This window comes from Anoplolepis gracilipes, chromosome 11 (genome assembly GCF_047496725.1).
Source record: "Anoplolepis gracilipes chromosome 11, ASM4749672v1, whole genome shotgun sequence".
NCBI classification, from domain to species: Eukaryota; Metazoa; Arthropoda; class Insecta; order Hymenoptera; family Formicidae; genus Anoplolepis; species Anoplolepis gracilipes.
In genome coordinates this window covers 149,690-161,595 of record NC_132980.1, presented here as the reverse complement: position 1 = coordinate 161,595, position 11,906 = coordinate 149,690, and the positions used below count along the sequence as shown (strand labels likewise).

Below are 11,906 nucleotides of genomic sequence, written 5' to 3'. Positions count from 1 at the left end.
GCTATAACTTATTTGAATGACGGTAATATATAACGACATTCAAATGCATAACAATCATTAATTCATAACATGATGGACATGTGTTCTGATTTGTTTTGAGATTTTTTTTTTATATTTAGACTTTTTGGAAAAAGTTTGCAAAATCTCGTGTAACAATAATATGTATATTAATTTTAGGCTTACTTTCTGCACTTCAGTTCTTATTTGTTATTATAATTTTTTATTTTATATAAATAGAATTTTTGTTAACATTACTTTTTAATTAAACTTGAACACGTGTACACACATATATATATATATATATATATATATATATATATATATATGCATGTTTATTATTATCAATTTAATGTAGATATATTAAAAATCATCTATATTATATAATTGTAACGTTTATTGTTCATTTTCTTATCCTTTCCCTATAGACACAGTTTTAAACTTTACATCAAAAAGCGAATCCAATATATTACGACTGAATAAATTATTCTTACATCAAACTATATAAATCAGAAAAGAAACTCCAACAAGTAATATGAAAATGGATTAATGAATTAATGAGAATCAAAATGCAAAAAACAAGCAATTATCTTCAAAATATTTCTGTAATTATTCAGATATATATACATTTCGAATTCTCTTTACATCATCAAATTGACAAATTATTATATGTCATACAAAAGAGTAGATAACGTTATAAAATTAATCGTCAATGAAAATGCAAACGCAATATGAAAAATCGTGTGTTTTGGTCAATATGGCAACTTTTTTTATCGGTTCCAACCGTTAGAAACAAAAATTCACGAAAATTTATTGCGTATTATTATTGTATTTATTTTTGTAACGTTATTTACTCGTTTATATTTTATATATAATAATTTTTCAATAATTACTGAAGAAGGACCGAATAATTATATCTGGAGAGTTAAAGAAATTTTTAAAAAATAACTATGTCCCATGTATCTTGGTTCTCATTAGCTCTTATTTGTTTCTGTATTAAATCCGTATATAATTATATATTACATTAACGATTACTTGCCTTTATGATCGTAAACAATCGATGGTATATGCCCGAAATTCTTTGCCATCCAAAGATGTAAGAGTAATGGTAGTTTCATACAACGGCGGAGTCGTTGGTAGGATATGTATGCTCATTGGAACTTGCTGATAGGATGATCTTACATCTATAGATTTGTACAAATATGTAAATGTATATTAGGCATTTAAAATTTTTTTTATAATATGTATGGCATGTTATACATTATATTAGGCTTTAGAATTCTTTAAATATTTTCTGCAGATGCAGATAAATATTTTTTTTATATAATTACAATTAGAATATTTTTTAATTTTGAGAATTGTATTATATATAGTTATTAACGAAATTTTATTTGTTATTTACGATCATCTAAAAATAAAATGAGAACAATTTGTCTACATTTATATATAGAATGTATAATTATAATTATGAAAGCAAATATATATAATATTATATGTGTGCTATTATCATTTATAGATCACAGAAAAAATAATGAGAAGAATATCTGTTTCTGTATTGTATTTTTTAGAAAAAAAGAAAGTAAAATTTACGATTAAATTATGCAGATGTATAAACTCGTCCGGAATCATATATATAATTAATTAATTATATATATATATATATATATATGTACAGGGAATGATATATAAGAAAAGTGATCGTTTAGATTATTGATAACAGTTTTAATAATACTATAAATATTATATAAATATTGTTAATATAATCGAAAATTAGATTAGATAAATACTTTAATCAAAAATGTGTTTGACATCAAATCCCAAATAAGTTATTGGTAATAACTTGATTATGCAGTGGCTATCATTTTGTATGCAACATTTTTTTACCTTGCGACGCTACCGCTTGATTTTCGAATTCTTACACACAATCAATATAATTAAATGTATCTTTTTAGAAGTATATAATCTTATACACAATATAAAAAACAACCGAAATATTTTTAATCTTACTTTGTATTGTGAAAAATTCCGGTACAACAAGAGGACTCGACTTGTCTGAAATTGTGACTTTATATGTGACTGTGGTATTAAAAATATGGATAAATTCTAAAGTCGCAGAATCGATGTCATTTCCCATCAACCATCGTATTAAACGTAGTTCGATATATGTACCTGAAATTAAGAAAAAAGAGAAAAAGAAAAAACTGTAGAAATTAAGTCAACGCGATAACATGGGACAATTACTTGACGTTATCTAATAGATAGTACAAAAAAGGCCAAAAGACATTTAAAGATATTTAAAGAACGATAACGCGTTTTTTTAAACGTCGTCTTTTAGACGTCTTTTAGGAACATACACTGTTTGTGGGAATAAATAAGTAAATATATACAGGGTGTCCCATTTTAATTCCTCCAGTCGAATATCTCGAAAACCAAGCCCGGGAGAGAAAAATGTTTCAGGCAAAAGTTGTATGGTTTCGAGGGGGCCATAAGATGGTACCATTGGTCTAACCTTGAAGAGGCATTTGAAGGTCACCTCAATTTTTTTAAATGACACCCCCTATTTTTTGTTACATATTCTTGTAGCTGACTTCGAGAGCTTTCCAAAACACTATGATAAAATGTTTTTTCATTAAAGACTTTTTGAGTTATAAGGCTTCAAAGTTGCAATATTTTGACATAAAATACAAGATATCTCGTAAAATATTCATTTCTCGATTATCTTACCCTAATAATTTTATGCACAGAATAATGAGACGAATCAATTGGTGTAAAGAAAACACATAGTTATCTTTGAGAAAAAATCTGAATTTGCAACTAGCAGTTACACATTTTTACTTTAACATAATTATGTGTTTTAATTACGCCAATTGATTTGTCTCGTTAGTCTGTGCATAAAAGTATTAGGGTAAGATAATCGAAAAATAAATATTTTACGAGATATCTTGTATTTTATGTCAAAATATTGCAACTTTGAAGCCTTATAACTCGAAAAGTGTTTAATGAAAAAACATTTTATCATAGTGTTTCGGAAAGCTCTCGAGATAAACTACAAAAATATATGCAAAAATATATAGGGTGTTCCATTTAAGAAATTCAAAATGACTTTCACGTGACCTTCATGTGACTCTTCAAGGTCAAACTGATGGCACCATCTTACGTCCCCCCTAGAAACCATACAACTTTTGTCTGAAACATTTTTTCGAATTTTCCATATTTTTCGAGATATTTCACTGGGGGAATTAAAATGGGACACCCTGTATATATATATAAATTAAAAAGATTTATCAGTATACATATATATATGCGTGTGTTTTATTTAAGATGTTTAAAGATGTAACATATTATGTGAGTCACATCAGTATAGCGTACCTAAGTATTTAGACCAGAACTGACGTTCTTTTGATTCAAGACTTTTTTGAAACATTTCAGCAACACATTTCCAGAGCTGAACGTTTCGTGATGGTATAAATATGTTAATATTAAACGGACAAGTATCTTTTATACGATTTTCCTGGCCTGAGCAAACACATTCTCCTTGACTCGTCCACTCGACAATAATGTGATCGTTGATTGATGTTTGCCAAACTGAATTTATCTGTGATAATTAATGATTTGCGGAAAACTTTATAAGGCACCATACTAATTGAGTTTTAAGTCATTCTGATTGTGAGATACTAAATTTATACTTATATTTAATCTATAATAGCCTATAGTATATTTTGCGTTACTTACAGATGACTTACTTTCATTTTTTTATTTTAAATGTGATTTATTACATATTTATTGAGCACTCACTTGAATAATAAAATCACCAGTCTTTGCTTGAAAGATCAACCAAAATGTTCGTTGTTCAGGTACAATGCACGCTACACTGATCGATAAATTTGCTTCTGGTACACCTTCAGCGACGATTATCGATTTCTGATTCAGGAAAAGCCTTCTTGGTATTTTTCTAGTATGCAATTCACACCATCGTACCATTTTTAACATCGCTAAAAATATTCAATTTACGACTATATTGAATAGAGCTGTTAATGAATGAATTATTGATAAGTTTACAGAAACACAAGTAAAAAAAAAAAAAAACTGCAACAATTTCATTGTGATACAATAATCGCAAAGTCAACTTTGAAAATCTTGGGAATTTTTAACGACAATACTCAAAAAAAAGATTCTTATTATCTTTACACGGATGGCTCGGTCGCTCTTCTGTCATCCATATATCGTACTCTGCTGCATTCTGATAGGGTACATTAATTCTTAAACTTGTGTCAACAATCTCATACAGCTTGGTTTGTATAGTATATTCGTTAGAAATTTCTAAATTATCAATATGACCTTCCAAAACGATAGTTTGATTTCTTCCGAATTGTGATTCAACAGCATATCCACAAAGTAGCAAGTATGCTATCGATAAATTAATATATGCGATATTATATTATGTGAGAATTAAATGTCAAAAGTAACAAAGATATTTTAACTGATCAAGTTAGATGAAACATTCGATATTAAAAGCTAATAGGCTCTAAATTCAGAAATAAATTAATCAATAAAAGGAGACCGCTAGGGGACTCATTATATCGAATGTAATCAAAAGCAATTGCAAGTGACCTCACTGTTTATTTATTATTTTTGTATCACTGAGGATGGTCTGAAGAAGGTCCGAAACGACTGAATAAATATGAATTCTTTTTCTTTAAACAGTATTTTTATTTACGCTCCTATATCTTACATTCGGCTCTTAAAGCATCCTTTTATTGATTAATTTAGACGAAACATTCTATACAGTTCGCAAGGGAGTTGAGTTTAAAATCGTTGGAAAGAATTTATGTTTTACCTTTACTTTTCTTTATTTTTTTGGCGTGAAATTGTATTTGTATTTGACCGCTACCATGCGCGCTTAAACGTAAAATCGATACAGGCTTCAAGATAATGAAAAAATGATTGATATTATTTACGAATGAAAGTAAATAATTTACAGTACTGTCTGTCGGATTCGAAACGCTTAATCGCTTCGTTACGGTGTGAGATAGTGGGCAGCTAAACTTAATCTGCAATGATAATAACGCAAGTAGAACAGTCGAGATGCTTTAACTTACACGTTACGTCTTAAGCTACATATTTCAAGATTTAAAGCCCCTTATATAGGGGAACGTGGGGTAGAACGGCCAACGTAAGCATTGAGCAAGTTTTCAACATATTAAAAAAAAATAAATCGATCTTTTTTTTACTTAAAATATTCTTTGGAATATCCACAAGAAAAAACACAAGTTTATTATAAAATAATAGTTTAAATAGACGAGATTATTGATTTAGTAAAAGCCTAGATTTTCGTGATATGCTTTTCATGCGGGGTATAATGGACTACCTCCAAAACTTGTTTATTTCATTAACATTGATGTCTAAAACTTTTTAAAAGTTGTATATTATAATCTGATATATACAACATAAGAATATAGATTTTTTGTACTTTTAAATGATAACTATAAATAAATAAATAAAAACAATTTTCTTGTTATAATAAATATTTTTCTCTTTAAAACATGGAAAAATATCCTTTAATGTAATAATTTTTGGTATTAATTTTAAAAGACAGCATCTATGTATATACTCTCTTTCTTTCTCTAGTATAAAAATAAAAAGTACAACATTTCGTGGGCTAATATTTCATTAAAAACGTCTCAAAACGTATTAATTTACTTTTGATCATATAAAAAATTATAATTAATTAATATTTACATAAACACAGTATGAAATTAATAAGAAAAGATCATTTTAAAACATAAATGTATTTACGGTAATAAAAAATAGAATTTTATCATTGTTTACCTTATGTAAATATATCGAAGAATTACAACTCAGTCGCGGAGAGCACAGCAAGTGCGTTAAATAATTTATAACAACTTTCAACTAAAAACATTGCGACCATTGATAACAGCACGCAGAAAGAGACACTTAATAGCAATAATTGCAACATATTTCATGACACGGTAGCATCTCTGTAAAAAGATATCGACTCTGCACCATTGTACCCCGCGGTGCCGTTCTACCCCACGTTCCCCTATATATTTTTTTTTAAGTATCGGTCAATCGTAAAGTAATATATTGTATATTAAATTATATGTGTGTACAAACCTTGGCGCGAGGCACATATGTTGGAAGTATTTGGAAAAGATGAACCACTAACATTAACATTTGCACTTGATTCGGATTAACTAGTTGCATCGGGGTAATGATAAACCCAAGGCGTATCTTTCTCCAAGCAGTGATCAGACAAATAGCATTGTGCAACGCCTGTAAACGCATATAAAATTTTATAGAAATTATATAATATGCAAAATGCAGATATAAATTTATATATTGTGGATATTAAATTATTATAAAATTTTGAATATGTAAACAGATTAAAAATTATTCAATTATGCTATAATTGTAAACCCATAGATAGACGTGTATTTCGTATACTTTTAGGATAAAAATTCTCTATGACATTATGATCCTACAGATTTGCAAATACCTGTTTTCTGAATTATTAATGTTTAAATATTTCAAATATTTGTTATAATATCAAATATAATATAACGATACGTGGGATTTTATTAAAATTAACATCTCTTAATGAAGAGATCTTCTTTAGCGAATTAAAATTAAATAACAAGCGTGCTAGAAATTTTAGTTTGTTCACTGACAATGAGACGATGTGTCAAGATGAGATAGTCAAGACTTGCATTAGAAGTAAAGATGAATATTTTGAATTTACTTAATTTATAGACTACACAGATACAATTAAAATAAATTTTTAGAACTACAGAAATAACGATAAACATTACTTTTTCATTGTCAGATAATCCGAGTAACATCTTATTCAAAATAGCAATAAAATAAAATTGGATATTTATTAAAAATCACAAATTACGATTAAATTTTTTTTAATCCGATAACGTGCCGTTATTATCATCAAGCTCAAAGCTTTCATTATTTGTTAATCCAGGATTACCTCGTTTTTGTTCCTTGTACAAATATATAAATTGCCAAAATATTCGTCTATCAGGAAAGGACAATAGGCTGCGGTGACCGCGATCAACACCAAGCTGTCCGACAAATCACGATGAAAATTTTGGATCGCGCGGTGTTCGGCCACATCCTGCTTTTCTCGTGGATTCAAGATTACACGGCGATCGGTCAACCAATCTTGCACACGCTGTTGCTCGTAATGATACTGTAACCAAGACAATAGAAACTTTTCTTCCGGGCAACGGTTATCTAGAGCGTGTAAGCCATTCGGCAAATTTATGATATTCCATATGGCTTTCTCATGAAGTTCGTACTGTCTCGGCAAGCTGTAAGATAAAGACGAGAAATAATTGTAATTTACACATGCCGTGACGCAACGTGACGTGACGTGACGTGACGTGACGTGACGTGATATGACATAATGAACCTGGATGTGGACGATATTATTGATTCCCAATTTATTGTGGACCTTCTTGAAAAACGCGTTGCAAAGGATGATAACGTACGGAACTTGTGCTTGTGTATTCCACGGAGCACGAAACACTTATACGTTTGCAAAATCACGTCCAACCAATATTGCTTGTTTCGTGATTCAAATAATTGTTGGGATAATCGTTCGCATTGTTTTCCAGTACAATTCGTATCGGAAAATTTTCCTCTCTGTTCTATCTGTAATGCATTATTAACTGCACAGACAGTTCATAAACAATTTCTTTTTTTTATTTAACTAAAATCTTTGTTTAGTGGATTAAATTTTTTTATTGAACAGGAAAAACCATTTAAATGTTTAACAAAACCATTTAGCATTCATATGATAGATGTGGGTCAACAAGTTTCTTTATCAAACATTTTAAATTGAAAAGTCAATCGGTCACAGAAACAATTTTGTATAATATTACATATTACTATCGTGACTTATTATTCTACGTGTTTGATATTTATAAATCGCGTTTTTGATGTTTACAAATCACATACACACATTCTAAATGTCTTCATTCTACATTTCTATATACAGGGTGTCCGGTAATAACCGCCTCACCGCTCATATACAGGTCAAACTGAGTAGAAAAGTCCTCTAGCATTTTGCGATCTTCGTAATAATTATCGAGAAATTAATTAACAAAGATTGACAAATCCGCGTGAGTATAAGCGCGCGGCGAGAAGGCCCATCCCACTGCTACGCGGTTACTAGGCGCTCATTGAATGATAGGAGGAACGGTCTATGACTGGCAATGGATGCGTATGAGTAGCGCGCATGTATTCGCCCGGATTTGTCAATCTTTGTTAATTAATTTCTCGGTAATTATTACGAAGATCGCAAAATGGTAGAGGACTTTTATGTTCAGTTTGACCTGGTCTATTTGCCCTAGAGAGGTGGGGCGATTATTACCGGACACCCTGTATATATATTGTATCCTTCTAAAGTGAATGGTTTTTTTTAAACACATAACGTCATGTAACATATACAATAACTTTTATAAAATAAAAGTATAGTTTATAGTATTTTAAAACTCACATTTTCCTGCATGATGTCAATGCTAATTAAATAATCGTTGTAATTTAGGAGATATTGCGCTGAAACATGAATTAAATACGCTCCTTGAGATAGGAGAAAATCGAGCATTTTATCATATAACTGGAGGACATGATTTATTCTCTTAATGTCATTTTCGGGTAACGGTTCTTTCAACCTCGAATAAAAAAGTATAATAATACATCTGAGAAAGAGAAACAGAGAGAGAACACATCAAATAAATATATATATATTGCTATATTACAATTCTCCTAAATAATTGCGAATATCTGATCCTGCGAGTGATTCAAGTACGTTGATAAATGATAAAGTTGCGTTACTTTTTCCTTTAGAATTTCTTACGCGTGACTTTCTTTTTAAGCAGAAGTTTGAAAAAGCTGCCGTAATCCCATGCGGAATGTTTGGATAAAAGTGAAATTTTAACGGGCTCGAATATATCCATTCTTCCACAGCCGTCATTATTCTTTGTATATATTTCTCGCAAACGCTGATAAATAAATATAAGTATTTTATGCTAGATATTTCTCTAAAGCAAGTTGTTGAAAATTTTACATAATATATTTCTAGACGAATGTATTGAATTGAATTTATTTCATAAGAATTTTAATTAAAGCACGTTAAATTAATAACATTTAACTTTTTAATGATTTTCTTAAACATTAGGAAAAATATAATAAAAATAATTAGAAGAGAGAGATTAAAATTTATACAAATTAAACTACATAAAACAGTAAAACTATTTATTTATTTTTCATTATCTTATCCTACGCATTAATACTTTTTTTTTTTTAATAAATAATTTCTATCAAATAGTTGAATTAAAATGAATTATATAGTAGCGATGAATTATCTTTTAGATTAATAATTTATCTCCTGTACGTCATTATAATTCAGTTCATTTTAAGTTCTCACGCATAATATATGTGAATATAAGCTTTCTATTTTTTATTTTCCGAAATTTACCTCTTTCTATTGTTGGTGGGATAAGAAGAATGCGATAATGTTTCGGAGTGCTTGCGTTTACTCGCTCCGAAATCAGTGGAAAATGCGGAATGTCTTTTATGGATCGATATTTCTTCATCATCATATCCTTCATCATCATCCACCGTCTGTTTTCCATTTGCCTGCATTCTTTTGTTATTTATTTTATCATTATTAGTGGTTATCTCTTCGTTTCCATGTTCCACTTTCATATTTATTATTTTTTTACTCCGATTATTAAAATGAGAAATAACGCTGGATTTTTGTTTGAATAATTCACTCTAAATTGAAATAAATATAACATATAAGACAGGTAGCTTTGTTTTTACTTAAAAGAAAATAAAAACCATTTAAAGTTTTCAATCCTAAAAAGCAAGAAATAAAACCGGTATAAAGAATATTTTGAAAAATTCATAGTGATATATTGTAAAAAAAAGATTTTATATATCAATTGTCGGGATTCCATTTATTATTACATAACGTAAGTAGAGATTATTTCATAAACACAAATTTTAATTCACTGAAATTATATTATATCGATTTTACTACCAAATATTTGTTTTATGTAATAAACAAAAAAGTAAGAAAATAAAAACGTACGCGTTTATGTGTACGAAATATTTCTTCATCATTGTAATCCTTCTCATCTGTTGTGCTATCCAATGGATACGAAATGTAGTCCTCTAAATATCTGGCTGTCGCACATGTCTCATCAAAGATGACTGATTTTATTGGATACATGTATGTCGTTAACAAATGGTTGTCCGCTGTTGCATATACCGTTAAAAAGCACACAGCAAGTGCACGAGTGTCACAAAATTCAATCGTTGAACGACATGATATTGGTTGATCACTCTTGAATATTATTCTTGCTTCAAGTTCCACGTATCTTTTTTGTGCAACCGAAAATTACATTTTTTAAATACATTTGTAGACGCATACACACACACACACATATATATATATATATATATATATATATATATATATATATATATATATATATATACATATGTATATGCGTGTTTATCATCTATCATTTTACAAAATATAATATTAATACGAATTAATGTAACACAACTTACGGTTGGGGGGAGATGATGTTGCCGTTTGGGAATTCAATGCGTAAGATCTCGTTTTTATAATCACCGCTGCATTGCGGCGTCATCGACAAGTTGGCCTGTATAAAGGTCGTGTTATCAAAGTGCCTTGCGTGGATTCTAAACTTTTCCTCTATCGCTGTACCAAGAGGAACAGGCGTGAAATATATCTCCGTCGGCTCAACGTCGATCGAACTGGTGGGAAATTCGCCGTCGAGACGTAATTTATTGAACACACCGTCGTCGAGCTCACCGCGAACGTATATCGGCGCCTCGGCACTAAAACTGCCCCGTTTCTTCGATTTAAACTCGAGAAGAAAGAAGACGCTACTACCAGGACATAAAATACAATCAATCGAGTTTAACGTTCGTTTAATTTCTGCGCCGCGAGACCACTCAATGGTAAACGGGCAATCCGCTTCGCTAAATTTCTCGATATTTATTGATATCACTACGTCCCTCGGCGTTATTCGGTTCTCTATAGAAAATTCTTCGGACACCTAGAGATAGAAGGAAAAAATAAATATGCAATTCCTTGTACACATGTATAATAAAAAATAAAAATACATTTTCAGATGCCATTCAGCGTAAAATTTACATACGGTTAGTCTAGACCTAGAAAGATAAAAATATCTCTCACATCAGAAATATTTTATGTAAAATAGATTTACATTTTCTTTTTCGAATTATTTAAATCAGATTTAGATCAAATTTCATGTTAATATTTAGAAAAAAGTTTTACAAGACGAATATCAAGAAAACATGCAGGATATTTATTTGAAAACTTTTCTCCTCGTTTATTTTGTAGCCGATTAATTTTTTTTGTAAAATATTTCGTACAGTAAGTTTTGTGACTTTAAAGGAGACATAAGATGTTGCCAATGATTACATGCCAACATTATCTTAAGATTTTGTAAAGGTCGACCTAGTTTTTTTTTAAATGGAATCATCCTAATTTTTTTTTTTTTTATATAAATCGATTTCTCGCAATATTTTGTGTAAATAGTTATAAAAGTATGATGTCAAAAATTGAATAGTTTATCAAATATTTTATTCTTTAATTTGACATAATTTTTCATAAACTATGAAATATCTCATAAAATATTCATAACATTTTTCATTTATCTTACTAACATACTTTTATACACGAAATAATGAAAGGAATCAATTGGTTTAAAAAAAATAAATGGTTGTCTCTAAAAAATATATAAATTTCCTACAAAATCACAAAACACACACAAACTTTTGTACAAAATATTTTTTTTAAATTAGTCGGTCAC

General features: G+C 29.3%; 1 protein-coding gene across 1 annotated transcript in view; it reads right to left on the bottom strand.

Annotated features, from left to right (window-relative positions):
• Positions 1-958: 958 nt before the first annotated feature.
• The window catches only part of LOC140671311 (cilia and flagella-associated protein 47), a 21,818-nt gene continuing 10,870 nt past the window's right edge, over positions 959-11,906 (bottom strand). The window contains exons 16-29 of the mRNA XM_072902568.1: positions 10,612-11,126; positions 10,127-10,415; positions 9,509-9,807; positions 8,790-9,032; positions 8,528-8,702; positions 7,439-7,680; positions 6,995-7,337; positions 6,133-6,291; positions 4,835-5,048; positions 4,186-4,404; positions 3,793-3,989; positions 3,367-3,592; positions 2,005-2,166; positions 959-1,181 (exon numbers count right to left, since the gene is read on the bottom strand). Coding sequence (XP_072758669.1) covers positions 1,039-1,181; positions 2,005-2,166; positions 3,367-3,592; positions 3,793-3,989; positions 4,186-4,404; positions 4,835-5,048; positions 6,133-6,291; positions 6,995-7,337; positions 7,439-7,680; positions 8,528-8,702; positions 8,790-9,032; positions 9,509-9,807; positions 10,127-10,415; positions 10,612-11,126 — 3,426 coding nt within the window. The 3' untranslated portion in view covers positions 959-1,038. The remainder of the gene's footprint in view (positions 1,182-2,004; positions 2,167-3,366; positions 3,593-3,792; positions 3,990-4,185; positions 4,405-4,834; positions 5,049-6,132; positions 6,292-6,994; positions 7,338-7,438; positions 7,681-8,527; positions 8,703-8,789; positions 9,033-9,508; positions 9,808-10,126; positions 10,416-10,611; positions 11,127-11,906) is intronic.